General features: G+C 34.1%; 1 protein-coding gene across 2 annotated transcripts; it reads left to right on the forward strand.

Annotated features, from left to right (window-relative positions):
- The first annotated feature begins 23 nt into the window (after nt 1-23).
- Nucleotides 24-10397, forward strand: LOC583979 (amino acid racemase). Of its 2 annotated transcripts, none has more exons than XM_030999012.1 (9): nt 24-559; nt 2860-2901; nt 3396-3562; nt 4447-4531; nt 5809-5935; nt 6342-6392; nt 7161-7288; nt 8105-8155; nt 9494-10397. In XM_030999012.1, exons 1-9 carry the CDS (start codon nt 389-391, stop codon nt 9629-9631), a joined length of 960 nt encoding a protein of 319 aa, XP_030854872.1. In that variant the 5' UTR covers nt 24-388; the 3' UTR covers nt 9632-10397. The 2 variants fall into 2 exon arrangements, with proteins under 2 accessions (XP_030854872.1, XP_030854873.1); XM_030999013.1 differs by lacking the exon at nt 9494-10397 and adding an exon at nt 8631-9484.
- The last annotated feature ends 3140 nt before the right edge of the window (nt 10398-13537 follow it).

A 13537-nucleotide genomic window follows, 5' to 3' on the forward strand; every position in this document is an offset into this window, starting at 1 on the left:
CATGAAAATATTACGATCAGACGAAATTTGGCCGATAGGCATGATTGGCCACATGAGGAAATTAGGGTCAACAACTGGCCAATTATCTTCGCGCTCTTGTAAACTCCGCCCCATGAACTCGGAAGTAGTATGTCTTTACTACCGGCGTCTGCTCCAGCTGATATAGCTGCTAGCTGTGTATGTAAACAACAATAATGCTAGACCCATATATATCTGGGCCATTCGCATAGTGGACATAGCTAACCTATACTGTATACTGCACTGCATGTTGCCTATGGTAAGGTTCAGTTACATGAAATCATATATACCCCTTTGCCTGAGCATATGAGTGTCTTATATGCTCTGACGTACTAGAAGTGTGCAATTGTGCAAATGGAACACACACACAATGTTATTTGACAGGATCCTGAGTGCCTCAAAAAGAGTGGCAAACTATATCGGACCAACTCCAGTTTTTACAAGTGGCACGGTCGACAAACTGACTGGAAGGAATGTGTTTTTCAAGGCTGAAAACCTCCAGAAAACTGGCTCTTTCAAGATTCGAGGAGCTCTAAATGCTGTGAGTATAGATGTTCATATTGAGAGAGTGGAGATCGCGTATGGTGGAGTTTACCACAACCACAAACAAGATGATGATGATGCTGATGGGGATGATGCTGATGGGGATGAAGACGATGATGATGGTGATTAATATGATGGTGATGAATGATGATGATTATTGTGGTGGGGATGATGATGATGATGGACATTGTGAGAGTAGATGTGATCTATTTAAATATCAGATTTTGGAAGCTTTTTCTTTTAAAACATAAAAACATGAAATTCACCTTTTTTTAAATAATGGTATGAAGAGGACGATGCATTTAGATAATTTTAAAAAGATAATATTTAAAAAGATGAGCTAAGTATATAAGTGGAGGATTGTTAAGCTATGTATATCATTTTAGAATGGTTCATGCAATATAGATATAGCGGTATTGTATACACATGTACTGTACTATACAATTATGATCTAGTTATGTAATATATATGTATCATACATTATTTTTTATCCAACATGTTCAAGGGCATGAGAAAATTGTGTGTGATTGTGTGGGGTCGAAACCTTGAAGAAATGTTCAAATGAACTAGAAATACACATAGGAATTGGCAAATTCGACAATATTCTTACTACACAAAGTCAGCTTTAAGTTTTCAAAACCTTTATAAATGTGGAAAAATCGGAATCTGTAAGTGTCATCCTTCGTAATTCATTTCTTAAAATCAATCATTTTCTGTTGTCGTCTTTAACCTGCATTTCATAGTAGAATGTTATAAAAATTTTCATTCATTTCACACAATTGCAGGTAAAATTATATTTCTACTCTGCATTTTAACTTCTTAATCTGTATGATTATGCAAAATTAAATTTATAGTTATTGTACAGTTTTGTATATTGTAAATATTATGTTTTAAAAATATTGTTTGTAAAAGATTGCAGTTCACCCATCTGACTGGATGATATGTTTAGATAAACCTTGTCTGAACTACATAAAAGATAAGGCGTTGTATCAGAATGAAGACATAGAGTTCAATTGGGTTCATTATCAAGATGATTTGCCATGCTGTTTGAATAAGAGTGATATATATTAAACAAAATCAATATTGATAAGTCATAGCATGAAGAAGATTTTTTAACAAATGTAAATTAATGAATTTAGTTAGGGTAAGAATAATGAGTGGATTTTGGATTAGGGTAAGTATTAATCTTAGGATTATGATTAGGACATTACAGGAAATGCCTTTAAACACTGTTACCAATAGTGTACACGGTCCTGTATAGTTGATGCCTAACTCGGGGTCCTTCCAGAAATGTTGGTGAATGTTTAAATTTTTTTAAACAAAATTATTAAGAAACATTAAGACTGAATGAAGTATACAATGGTATCAATAATTGATGAATGAATACAAATGAAAAAATAAAAAATAAATCAATATTGACAATATAGTGAGAAGTTTACTACACTATGAGTATATTTTTATCCATGTTTGCTATACCTAAATATAAGACTGTTGCTCTATACCATTAGCTATAGGACTTAAGTTAATACTTAAAAGACTACATGTAGTACACAGGTTATAGAAAATGATCTGAAAACATATTTAATAGTTTCGCCAGATTTATAAATAAACCACAAAGTGTGAAATAAGGAGGCTTAAAAAGGGAGATGTCCATTAGTCCACGGCAGTATAGCCACAGGATATGAGTCAGAAATACTAGAAAGAGGAAATCCAAGATGCAAATTTTTAATCTCCCAAACTCTAAAAGGGATGTCAGCTGACAATGATATTGATAATTATATTCATGATACAGATTGAAGAAATATATATAACAGTTTTCAGAATGTGGTAATTTCATTTTGAAGATTAGATACGATAAAAATAAAGTATGCAATGATCATGTCAAGGAGTTACCGGTATTTGGCTGAGGCCTATTAGCTATTGTAAATGGTATAACATATGACTTACAATATATGTTTTTCCATGAGATTTAGCTGGCGGAGGGGAGGTGGGAAAACGGTCACTCTTTACTTGATCTAGAATTAAACAAAAATTCTCAATTTTTTAAATTAAAGAGAATTATTTGACAGGTCAAGAAAATAGTGAAAATTCACACAACCAATTGACCGAATCCTATGCTCTATGCTCCTATTCTTGTTTTGCACCCCATTATGTTTAACATTTCTGACCACACCTCTCCTCCACAGCATTGAGTTTATTCTCTTCTGGTTCCCATTATATGATATTGCAAACAAGGAACATAACTTTAATTTTGATATATAAACATATTTTAATATTCTTCTCTTTTAAAATATACAGATTATTTTATTGAAAGAGAATAAAGTGCAGACAAATGGTGTGGTAAGTACATGTACTGTCCATAAAAGTTTTTTTTGTTTAATTGCTAATGTTTCTAATTATTTAATTTCAATTTTACAATTTGATAAAACTTTATGAATAATTCATGAAGCAAATGACATTTTTCTCAATTTTAGTGACTTTGTAGATCATACATATTACATGTCAATGTTGCTTGAGGATTATGATTTTTGATGTGAGGCTGTGGGAAAGGCAAATTTTAATTTATCATCTCTAATGGTTAAAGAAGTACTACTTATTTACTTCAATAATATGAATTCAGATAGTTATTATATTTTGAAACCCGACTATACCTATAATCTATTCTAAACCGAAATCCAATATTTAAAATTGACATACAATTGATCAAAAATGCATTTTAAAAATTAAATGTTTTGATTGTCTAGTATCACAATATAGTTTGAACCCAGCCATTTTATATTAAAATAATAAAGTTTTTTGTTTGTTTCAACTACTTTAATATGGTCTTTAATCAGGTGACCCACAGCACAGGTAACCATGGCTCAGGGCTGGCCTGCGCCGCCCAGATGGTCGGGGTACCCTGCACGGTAGTGGTACCCCACACCACGGCCTCGGTCAAGATAGATGCCATCAGGTGGTATGGAGCCGACGTGGTCTTCTGTGAACCAACCCAACAATCCAGGTATGGTTACAGGAAACCTTCTTTACCCTGTTCTGAAGTTGCTTCAGGGTGATCCAGTATGTACTATTCAGGGTATTGGGGCAATTTCTAGACTTCTGAGGCCAGTTTCTCGAAACCATCATAAGTCTAATTTCGTGGACATCCCATAGTAACGTGTGTTAATTCTATGACACACGTTTCAATAGGGTGTCTAAGAAGTTAGACTTATGACGGCCCCTCGACAAGTGGTGAAAAATTGTACAGTATATTGATACAGGAAAGAAACATAGTAAATGACCATATCAGGTGATTTTTCATTATCAAGGGACACATTTCATAGGGTTGCCTACACTTAAAGAATCGTATGACCAATAGAGACGGAGTTGCCAAATGCCAATATGTGTTTGATCCGAACTTTGAGAAGTCATATTTCATTTTCATTTGTTAATCACAATTTCACAAGCATATTTCTTTTTTATGTCTGTTTTCATTTAGAGCAACTTGATAGTGATTAGAGTTCCCCTTTAAAGAAATGACATCTCTCAGAAAACAAAAAGATAACAGAAGTAAACATATCGTGCTATCTATATATACAAAAAGTATATGCATGCGTATGATAACCTGAGGTCATTCACACCTCATTAATCATGTGCACAGATAACCGCGTAAGGATGTTGTGGAGACGGCCTAAAACTGCAAACTGTAGGCCAGGTATTGAATCCATGAACAATTTGTTATGCAATACTTTAATGTAGCTTTACCTTATGAAATAGAAAATAAAAACAGAACCTAATTGTGCCAGGGTTGTTTTGTTTTGTTTTGTTTTTTGTTTTTGTGTTTTCGGTAGGTATAATCCAAGATAGTATTGTTTTTGTATTATTCTGTTATCTTTCTATCTTTCGCAGGAAGGAAACATGTGAGCGTGTTTCAACAGAACAGAACCTGTCGTTTGTCCCTGCGTATGACGACTACGATGTCATGGCAGGTCAGGTCAGTATTAAATCTGTCTTTACATCACCTCAATCCCTCCTCAATAACTAAATATCCTTTAGAGAGTTTCTACGTTAAAGAATCAATCTTTTTCATGACTAAATGAAGTCATGGCTGCTTTGATGGTCAGTTTTAATTAATAAAATCCTTAACACCTTCTTATTTGGTAACCTTGAACAGTTCCTACCGTGTTCCAGCTGAAAAAAGAATTGCTTAGTAAACTCATCTGCTTCCTAATTTGTCAGTGCTTTATTTAACCCATTGAAAATCCCCACACGTTTCTTAATCTAGTATCCATTGAAAGTTTGTCCTAAAAAAATGTAGATGAAATTTGTCATGACTATGCATCTCAAGAATTTTCAGGTCCCCATCCCTTCCATATGCAGCAGAAAATAAAAATTGTTTTGGTGAGCTTGTATGCTTCTAACTTTTTGATGACTGTGATTTTATAGATGATGAAGTCAGTATTGTTCTATGAGTATTCACTTCAAGCAGTAGCTTTGAAAAAGTTTTTGCCATGTTGCAGTCACACACAAAGAAATTGCGATTATGCGCTTCAAAGTACCTAACTGATGACTGTTTATTTTATGGCTCATAATTTTATTGTTTAAACTGTGAAACGCCAAACTCCTTCCCATCACCTGTAGCTCACTTTTGACTATTCTACGCCATGTTTCAACTAAAAAAGATTCATTTTGGTAATGTTATTCACCTCCAAATATGGATACTTTGATCTCTTGGCTAGTAAGGTCATTTGACCCATCCTGTCCTCATAGGCACTATAGTGTACTTTTGGCTACTGCATCTTCATGTTCTCGCTAGATAAGAATGTCGTGGGTGCAGACCTTGTCTGCTTCCAAGTTTCTTGGTGTGGGATGACGTATGATGGATATGACATCATTGACCACTCAAATTTGGATAGATTTCTTTTTTTGGTTCTGAGAAAAGTTTTTGGCTCATGTCCACATTCTTCATGATGAACATTTTATGCACCTGTCTTAAAGGAGGTGAACAGAATGTGGGGAAAGGAAAGTGAAATACGTTGATTATACGACATAAATTGGCAAACTGGTATGTTATGTCATCCTTGTGATAATTATTTAAGATACTGTTTGAGAAATTTTTTTACCTATAGGAAGAAAAGTTCATTGGTATTGGTCAAGTTTTTGTTGGGGATATGATAACTTTGTTTTGAGCATCGCTATCAGAAATAAAGCACAGTTAAAAAAGAGTTTCACACATGTCTTTATAACTTGTATTTTTTTTTGTTATTCTAGGGGACTATTGGTGTTGAGATGTGTGAACAGATCCCAGACCTTGATGCCGTTCTAGTCATGACCAGTGGTGGAGGTCTCATAGCTGGTATAGCTACGGCTATCAAGGGTATTAAGCCAAATGTCAAAGGTAAAACAGAGATTCACCTTTCATTCATTATAGTTTATATCTAGACTTGCAGACCCTGACTTATAATTTACAGTGTGAGTGTAATAAAAAAATATTAATAAATAATAATAATAATACATGTAATAATAATAAAAACTGTGCTCATAAAACGCTTACCACCTCTAAGCGCTATTATGTATATGTGTAGAATTGAAGGTTCTTTTTATCAGGTAAACTGTAGGCCAAGACAGTACTAGTTTGCAGATTTCAGTGGTCTTTTTTCCAGTGACATATGTATTTCACAAACTTGAACACTGAATGTGAAAGGCTTTTTTTCAGGGCAAGGTGTTTTGTTACAAGTAGATCTACAAATAAACCTTGTACATTCTGCTGATGTAGGTATGTTTTTATCTTCTTTACAATGTAGTGTATGCTGTTGAACCCGAGGGAAAAGATCTCCAAAGATCGCTTGAATCAGGTAAGGCATACAACAGATCAGCCCAGTAATAGATCAATAATTGAAGATGTTACTGCGACAAGCATAATAATCATGTTTGAGTTAACCATCATTACACATCCCACTCCTGCCACTGTTTTTTGCTTTGGACAAAATATACCTACACCGTATTGTAACAACATATGATGGAAAGTAGTAACATAACACAGTATATAAGCAATTAAGGCTTAAGATGTTATATATAATCACTACAAAAATGATGATGAAGAAGAAGTATCTTGTGATATACAAAAGGATATATCTTACCCTGCGAAAAGACAAAGTTGGTATTACTACTAAGACAACCTCACAAATTTATATTTGGAAGAAAATCCTTTTTTTTTCAATATCCCACTGCTGCCACCATGCTAGTTTGACCAAAACAAACCAACACCAAAATGTGGCATTAAGATTAACAGTGCTTTCTAAATGACAACATGACCAAGCAATTAGTCATAACTAAAGAAGTCTTAACACAATACATTATTAATGATAAAAGTTTAATCAATACTAAGATAGGACAAGTTTATTTGACTGTACCGTTTTAAGTTTAGCATGTTAGTTCCCATTATGTGCTAAAGAATAGATTTTTTAAAAATAATTTGTAATAAATTAGCATCCTTTTCCTCAGCTCTTTATCAATGAAATGTAATTGTCTTTTTATTAAGAAATCCTACTTCTCATTATTTCAAACATTCATTATCTCCCTTTCCTCTCAAATTTTACATTATTGAATGCTTGGTTCACCAGGAGAGAGAATGTGGGTTGGTCCACCTAGGACCCTGGACACGGTGGCTGATGCGACCCCAACTCAGCAGGTTGGACAGCTCACCTGGCCTATCGTCAGAGACCTTGTTGAGAAACAAGTGTTTACGGTGGTACGTGTGATCACCCTCTAAAACTCCTCAGATACCTTTTCTTCATCTATAATATTACAGAAGCCTCCAAAGCTGGTATATCATATGTAATATTTTTAATTATGGGGGTATAGTGGATGAGAAGTTACAGCATTATTATTTAGCCATTAAGTCTAGTAGATGTGCAACTGGTTTTAGTACTGAACCAGGCTTTTTATACATGGAGGTGGCAAAATTATGCAGTTTAGCATTGAACTTGTAACTAACAGGGACAGGTTCTAAATTGAAAGAAAGACATTGCCTTTGGTAAATCATTAATTAGTTAGCCGACTAGGTGATCTTAAAGCTGTACGACGGTTCAGCGGATACGTGCTTGCATACTAGCATATATACATATCAGTGTGTATCACAGGATCCCTTCTATAATACCAGTTATGATAATGATAATAATAAAAATAAAGATATTGGTAAATTTACATAGCCCATTTTCCATACACAAGTTCGAATGCATTTGCATTTTAAAAATATGTTATCAACAGAACAGGGGAGTTTTGGGAGATATTTTTTAAGGAGAGATAATCAAAAGAGACTCTTCTATACTGAGTGACAATTTTTCAGGGCTAAAGTTTCTAAAATATCTTATTAATCAATGGGTTCATATTTATGTGATGTAAATTGAAACTTTTGTGCAATTCCTGTATATTAAAATAAACCACAGATAATCTAACTTTATGAATAAAATTTCAGGATGGTAAAATGTGAATAGCTTTGTGCTCATAGACATTTTGAGAAATATTCCTCTGTGATCAATAGTTATGTTTTGTCAAATTTTTGCAGAAAGATGATGAAATCATTTCAGCCATGAAGTTCACATGGACAAGATTAAAGGTTAGTTGAAGAAACTCTATATTTCATTATGAAATATCTAATTATGATTTCAGAATGGAGGTTGAGTCCTTCAAACAAGTGTACCCCCTCAAAAATAATCTGTGTAGGTTGGTTTTTCAGACTACCTTTGTCTGTGTATACTGTCCTACTTCTTAAAATGACAAAAATTTGCAGATAAGAGATTATTATATCATTCCTTCATTTGTGATCTCTGACTTTTGAAAATGTATCTTTCTTTGAATCTTTCGGAATTGTTAGCGACTTTTTTTCTGATTCCACTTAAGTCAAAAATCTGCAATAGTTTGCATATATCTCTTCTACTTTATCATTTTCTTGTATTTCAATTGCTACATCACCACCATATTTCTAATTCGGGAGATGAAACAACATCGCAGCTCTTTCAGCCACAATCATTGTTACAACCAATTACTAGCAGAGCTAGCTATTTTCTATTCATGACTATTTTCCTATTCAGCTGGTAGTAGAAGCAGCAAGTGCAGGTCCCGTAGCGGCGGTCTTATCAGACGAGATGAAAGCTGTCAATCCAAGTGTAAAGAATGTGGGAGTCCTCATTTGTGGTGGAAACGTGAATATCGATCAGTTGCCATGGTGATATTCAAGCTTCATGACATTGTACAATTAACACCTCGTCTGCAACAGCGAAGATAATTCTTGGGCTGATGACATTTTTTATGAATATCTATGTATTTTCCATACACAAATCACTTTTGACATATTTTGGTTGTGGTGTTCCCCTCCCTGCCTTGCTGATTGAAGATAGAACTCCGTATTTATCCATTCATCATTTTGCAGTGCAGTCCTTAGTATGCAGAGGCTTGACACTAACAGAGTTATGGTTGCATCTTTCAGGCGGATACCGGCGCTATATAAATATCCATATTATTATTATATGTCAAATTAAGGTTGCTTGAATGACAAAACATTACATGTGCTTGTGTTTGACCGTCTATTTGCAGGGGACTTTACATTTGCTGCCTTTGGTTCCTGGGAGCATTGATATATTTGCAATCATTTGCTGTGTTGGATAGTTCACAATATGTGACATCACATGGTGAATGCTCTAGCTGCATTCATAGGGTGCTGTTCAGACGTGGCAAAACCGTGACGTTTCTTTAAAAAGTGTTATACGTATCACATTTCTGTAATGTATCTTAGAACAGAGAGCTCAGTAAATATGCATAGCACCTATGTTGCATACAGTTGTCATTTATTTCCATGGAAAAAAACGTCATATCTGAACGAGTGTTAGCAAAAGTTTTCATAGTACTAACATCTAGATGCATTGCATTTTGTCTTGTTTGCTATTTTTCTAACCAGCTTGTCGTGGAAGCAGCAGGGGCAGCCCCTGTAGCAGCTGTTCTGTCGGAGCAGATGAGGGCGCTAGACCCAAGCTTGAAGAATGTGGGAGTGGTTTTGTGCGGTGGGAACGTGAATATCGATCGGTTGCCGTGGTGATGATGCCTTTCCCGCATCATCAAAAGTGTGTGATCTATTTCAGATATCATATGCTGAGAGCCACAGGAGCCTCATATTCTATGTTTCTATTTTTTGAAATCTGATACTATTTGAATAAACATGTATTTCCACAAAGGAGAATCAGAGGTTGAAGTATTACTTTGGCACAAATTATTCTTGGTGCTCAGCTTTTTTGTCAAATCAAAGACTCCTATTTATACTTGATACACATATTCCTCATTTTGCAGTGCAGTCTTTCATTGTATTCCTATATTTACTATAAGTTGCCATTAGGGAGTGTTAATAATGCATGGCAAATACTGCATCACATTTATGCAACCCTAACATAGATTGAAAATAAAAAGTGTGATGTGATCATATTGCAGAATTGGCAATGCCCCTGCCTTATTTGATGTTCATATGAGCACCTGGTGCAATATTCTGAAAAAACTAATTGTTTATCAATTATTTCTAGTCAGTGATGTACTATACCAATACTAAAGATTATTTCAAATCAATATTGGTAAAATCCTTTCAGCAGTCTTTGGCTTACATAGAACACATCACACATATACAGTGTAATGGCCAATGGAAAGTTATTTTCAATGTCTTTTCCATATGTTCAGCAAAAATAACCGCTCTTTGCATAGGTCGTAATAGCACAAAAATATGATAGAATTTCAATTCAAATTATTTAAATTTCAGAATACCACCTCAGGTGTCGTAGGGATGTCTATGAATACCAAATTTTGCACGTATTTGCATTTGATGTTGTCATGATGTTCGATTAGACATGATATTGATATCGATGTAAACAACAATGTGATCGAGAGATAATGTAATGCATTGCATGTTGCAAGGTCAAGAGGTCAAATACGGCATGTTACATGTTCGTCAAGCCGGAGCGGAAAGGATACAATAAAGACTATGAGACTCGTAATACTTGTGTTGAATTCCATTTATTCTATATCCTGGTTAGGATATGACATTGGCGACGAGGATGAAAGTCATATAGGACAATTGTAGATCTGTTTGAGAAGGAAAATGGCGTTTGGAGGCGCAGATATCAAGGGACTTAGGCAGTTTGATATGTCAGTCAAGTAGTTAAATGAAGTGAGTTGATCATACACTGCATATATTGTAATGTCAAGTTGTTTGAATATTCATTTCATGATGTGTATGATGAGAAATGTATAAGTTCTGAATTGGGAGTTCATTGTTTTAAAAACAAAAAACAATGTGTGTTTGGTTGAAGTTCAAGTTCAATAGTTCGAAGTCAAGTAATACACGAGTCGTTATTAGTATGAAAACAAACAAACGATATTTGGATATCGATGTGGTCAATGGAAAAGTCACATACATGTATTATATTGATACAAACAGTTCAAAACTTATTGCATGCTAAAACAAGTTTTGAAATCAGGGTTCATGATTATTCATTGAAGTAAAATGGAAAAGATATCTTTTAATCTGATAAGGGAGGGATGTCATGATGTTCGATTAGACATGATATTGATATCGATGTAAACAACAATGTGATCGAGAGATAATGTAATGCATTGCATGTTGCAAGGTCAAGAGGTCAAATACGGCATGTTACATGTTCGTCAAGCCGGAGCGGAAAGGATACAATAAAGACTATGAGACTCGTAATACTTGTGTTGAATTCCATTTATTCTATATCCTGGTTAGAATATGACAGATGTGTTTTTCTGATAACCATATAATTAAAAACTAGAGTTGTATGTATATTTGGGACCATAGCTATAGGTTGGAGCATCTCTGTGATCATGCATGCATGCTTTTAAGCTTTATGCTCATCCTATAATAAGTTGTGAAAAGAATCTTTTCAAGTCCTCTGATTAATTGTTCACAAGTGCTTCCATTGCCTTTATATCTTGCTAATAAAATGGCAGAGATTTTTATGGCAACATTATAAACATGTATTATACATAAATAGATTATCAGTATGTATTTTAAGGCAAATGAAGTGTTTGAGAAAACACAAGTATAACTGTGATGAGTTTTTGTGTATTTTTAATGTGTTTACTGCTTTTGTGCTCCTTTGATTTTATTTACACACATATACGTGTAGGTGTGTGTTAGGATCAAGGCTTTTCTGTCAAGAAATTGTGTAGATTCCCCCTTTTCTCAAGTTGTACGATTGTGCAATAATACCTTGGGTTAAATTAAAAAGACCATAATATTAAAGCAATAATGTCAATGAATAGATTCTGGTATTGCAAGAATAGTTATACAATGTGCATAGATTTAAAAGCCTATTATTCTCCTCAATTGCATTTTACATGTACTTGTGTATTCTCTCTCTCTCTCTCTCTCTCTTTAGCTCTCTCTTTCTCTACCTATCTCCTTTTCTTTCTTCATTTTTATCTTCCATCCTCTCTTCATCCTGTACTATTAGCCATCATTTATCCATACTTTCTCTATCTTGTATTTTGAAAGTTTGTTAAACTGCTCTGTCATCGGCACAAATTATGACAAACTCAGGACAAATTCATTTTTTTCTTAATTTATTGAATCAGTAGCTTTCACAAGATCATGTCAATTTGGACTATTAAATCATGTCCTTTATTTATTTAATAAAATTTAGGAAAGGGATGATTTTATATAGCTTAACACAATAATACATCTAGATAACTATTCATGTAAATGGTTTAATTGACGTATAAAATGCAAGTCTTGAAAAGGATGTGTATGTAACAGAGAAATAAATACCATTAACACAAATATTTCCAGAAAATCACCGGTGGGGATATGCAAGTCAAAACACCTCTGCCTTTTGAAATGTGCAAATATTACTGTTGGCCTTTTGATCAGCATACACTTTCTACAAGAAATATAATAATACATAGAAATTGCACTGAGGGAGCTTTTTGGAAATATTTGTGCTCATGTTTGTACTAGAATGAACCCACCAAGTATTTGCCTAAAACATAGAAAATATATATATATAATTGTGATGATATCATCTATAAATAAATTCAAACAAAATTGTATCTGTACCATGATGTAATGGTTTTGTTTTTTCTTCTTGTAAATAATTTTTTTTTAGTAGAATCGAAATAACACAGCAAAATTAATTTAAATTCACTGATGATAAAAAAAAAAATAAAAAAAAATCAAAATCAAAATCGAAACAAACAAACATAATAACTACATGTACATTTTGTATATATATCAATAGATATTGCACAATAATATCTTATACTATTAAATTAAAACCCACTGCTCTGAAAGCCAATAGAGTCTATATGTAAATACCTGTATTCTCAAACTCTGTCTAATGTGTTTTCAGACTATTGTCACTATGGCAACCAGGACATTTCTACATAAATCAGGTCAACATTTTTTCTGTCTTGCTGTCATGATTTGGTCCTAGTTTACAAGATATAACTTGGGACATAGAATGAAGAATTGGCAGTTCTTAAGCCTTAAAACATAATATAGATGTCATTTATATGATTGTCATTTCAGACAGTCTTTCAGTCTTTCTTGGGAAAGATTTTAGCACATCTGAGAGCTGGTGAAAAGTTTAGGATATCTTGTATTTACCGGTATATAACCCAACAGAAGAAAAATTGTACATTCACAGAAGGGAAAATGGAAACCTCATTCAAGATTGGCCGGCATACATGGGGAGGCTCGGTATCTCAGTGGTCTGGTATCCGAGAAGTCCCAGGTTCTAAACCAAGTCGATGCGCTAGTGCCCTTTGCTAAGGTATTAATCCTCATCACTAAGTTCCTCCGAGAGGACTTATATCTGTTGGTCCCCTGGTTGCTTGCTTACAAGCATACTTGTAAGGTATGACCAAATCTTCTGCTGCTTCACGCTACCCTTGAGCCTGAAGCACGGTTACTCAGTGAAAATTCACAAGTTGACACCAG

This window comes from Strongylocentrotus purpuratus, unplaced genomic scaffold (assembly GCF_000002235.5).
Source record: "Strongylocentrotus purpuratus isolate Spur 01 unplaced genomic scaffold, Spur_5.0 spur5_scaffold_5, whole genome shotgun sequence".
Classification (NCBI taxonomy): domain Eukaryota; kingdom Metazoa; phylum Echinodermata; class Echinoidea; order Camarodonta; family Strongylocentrotidae; genus Strongylocentrotus; species Strongylocentrotus purpuratus.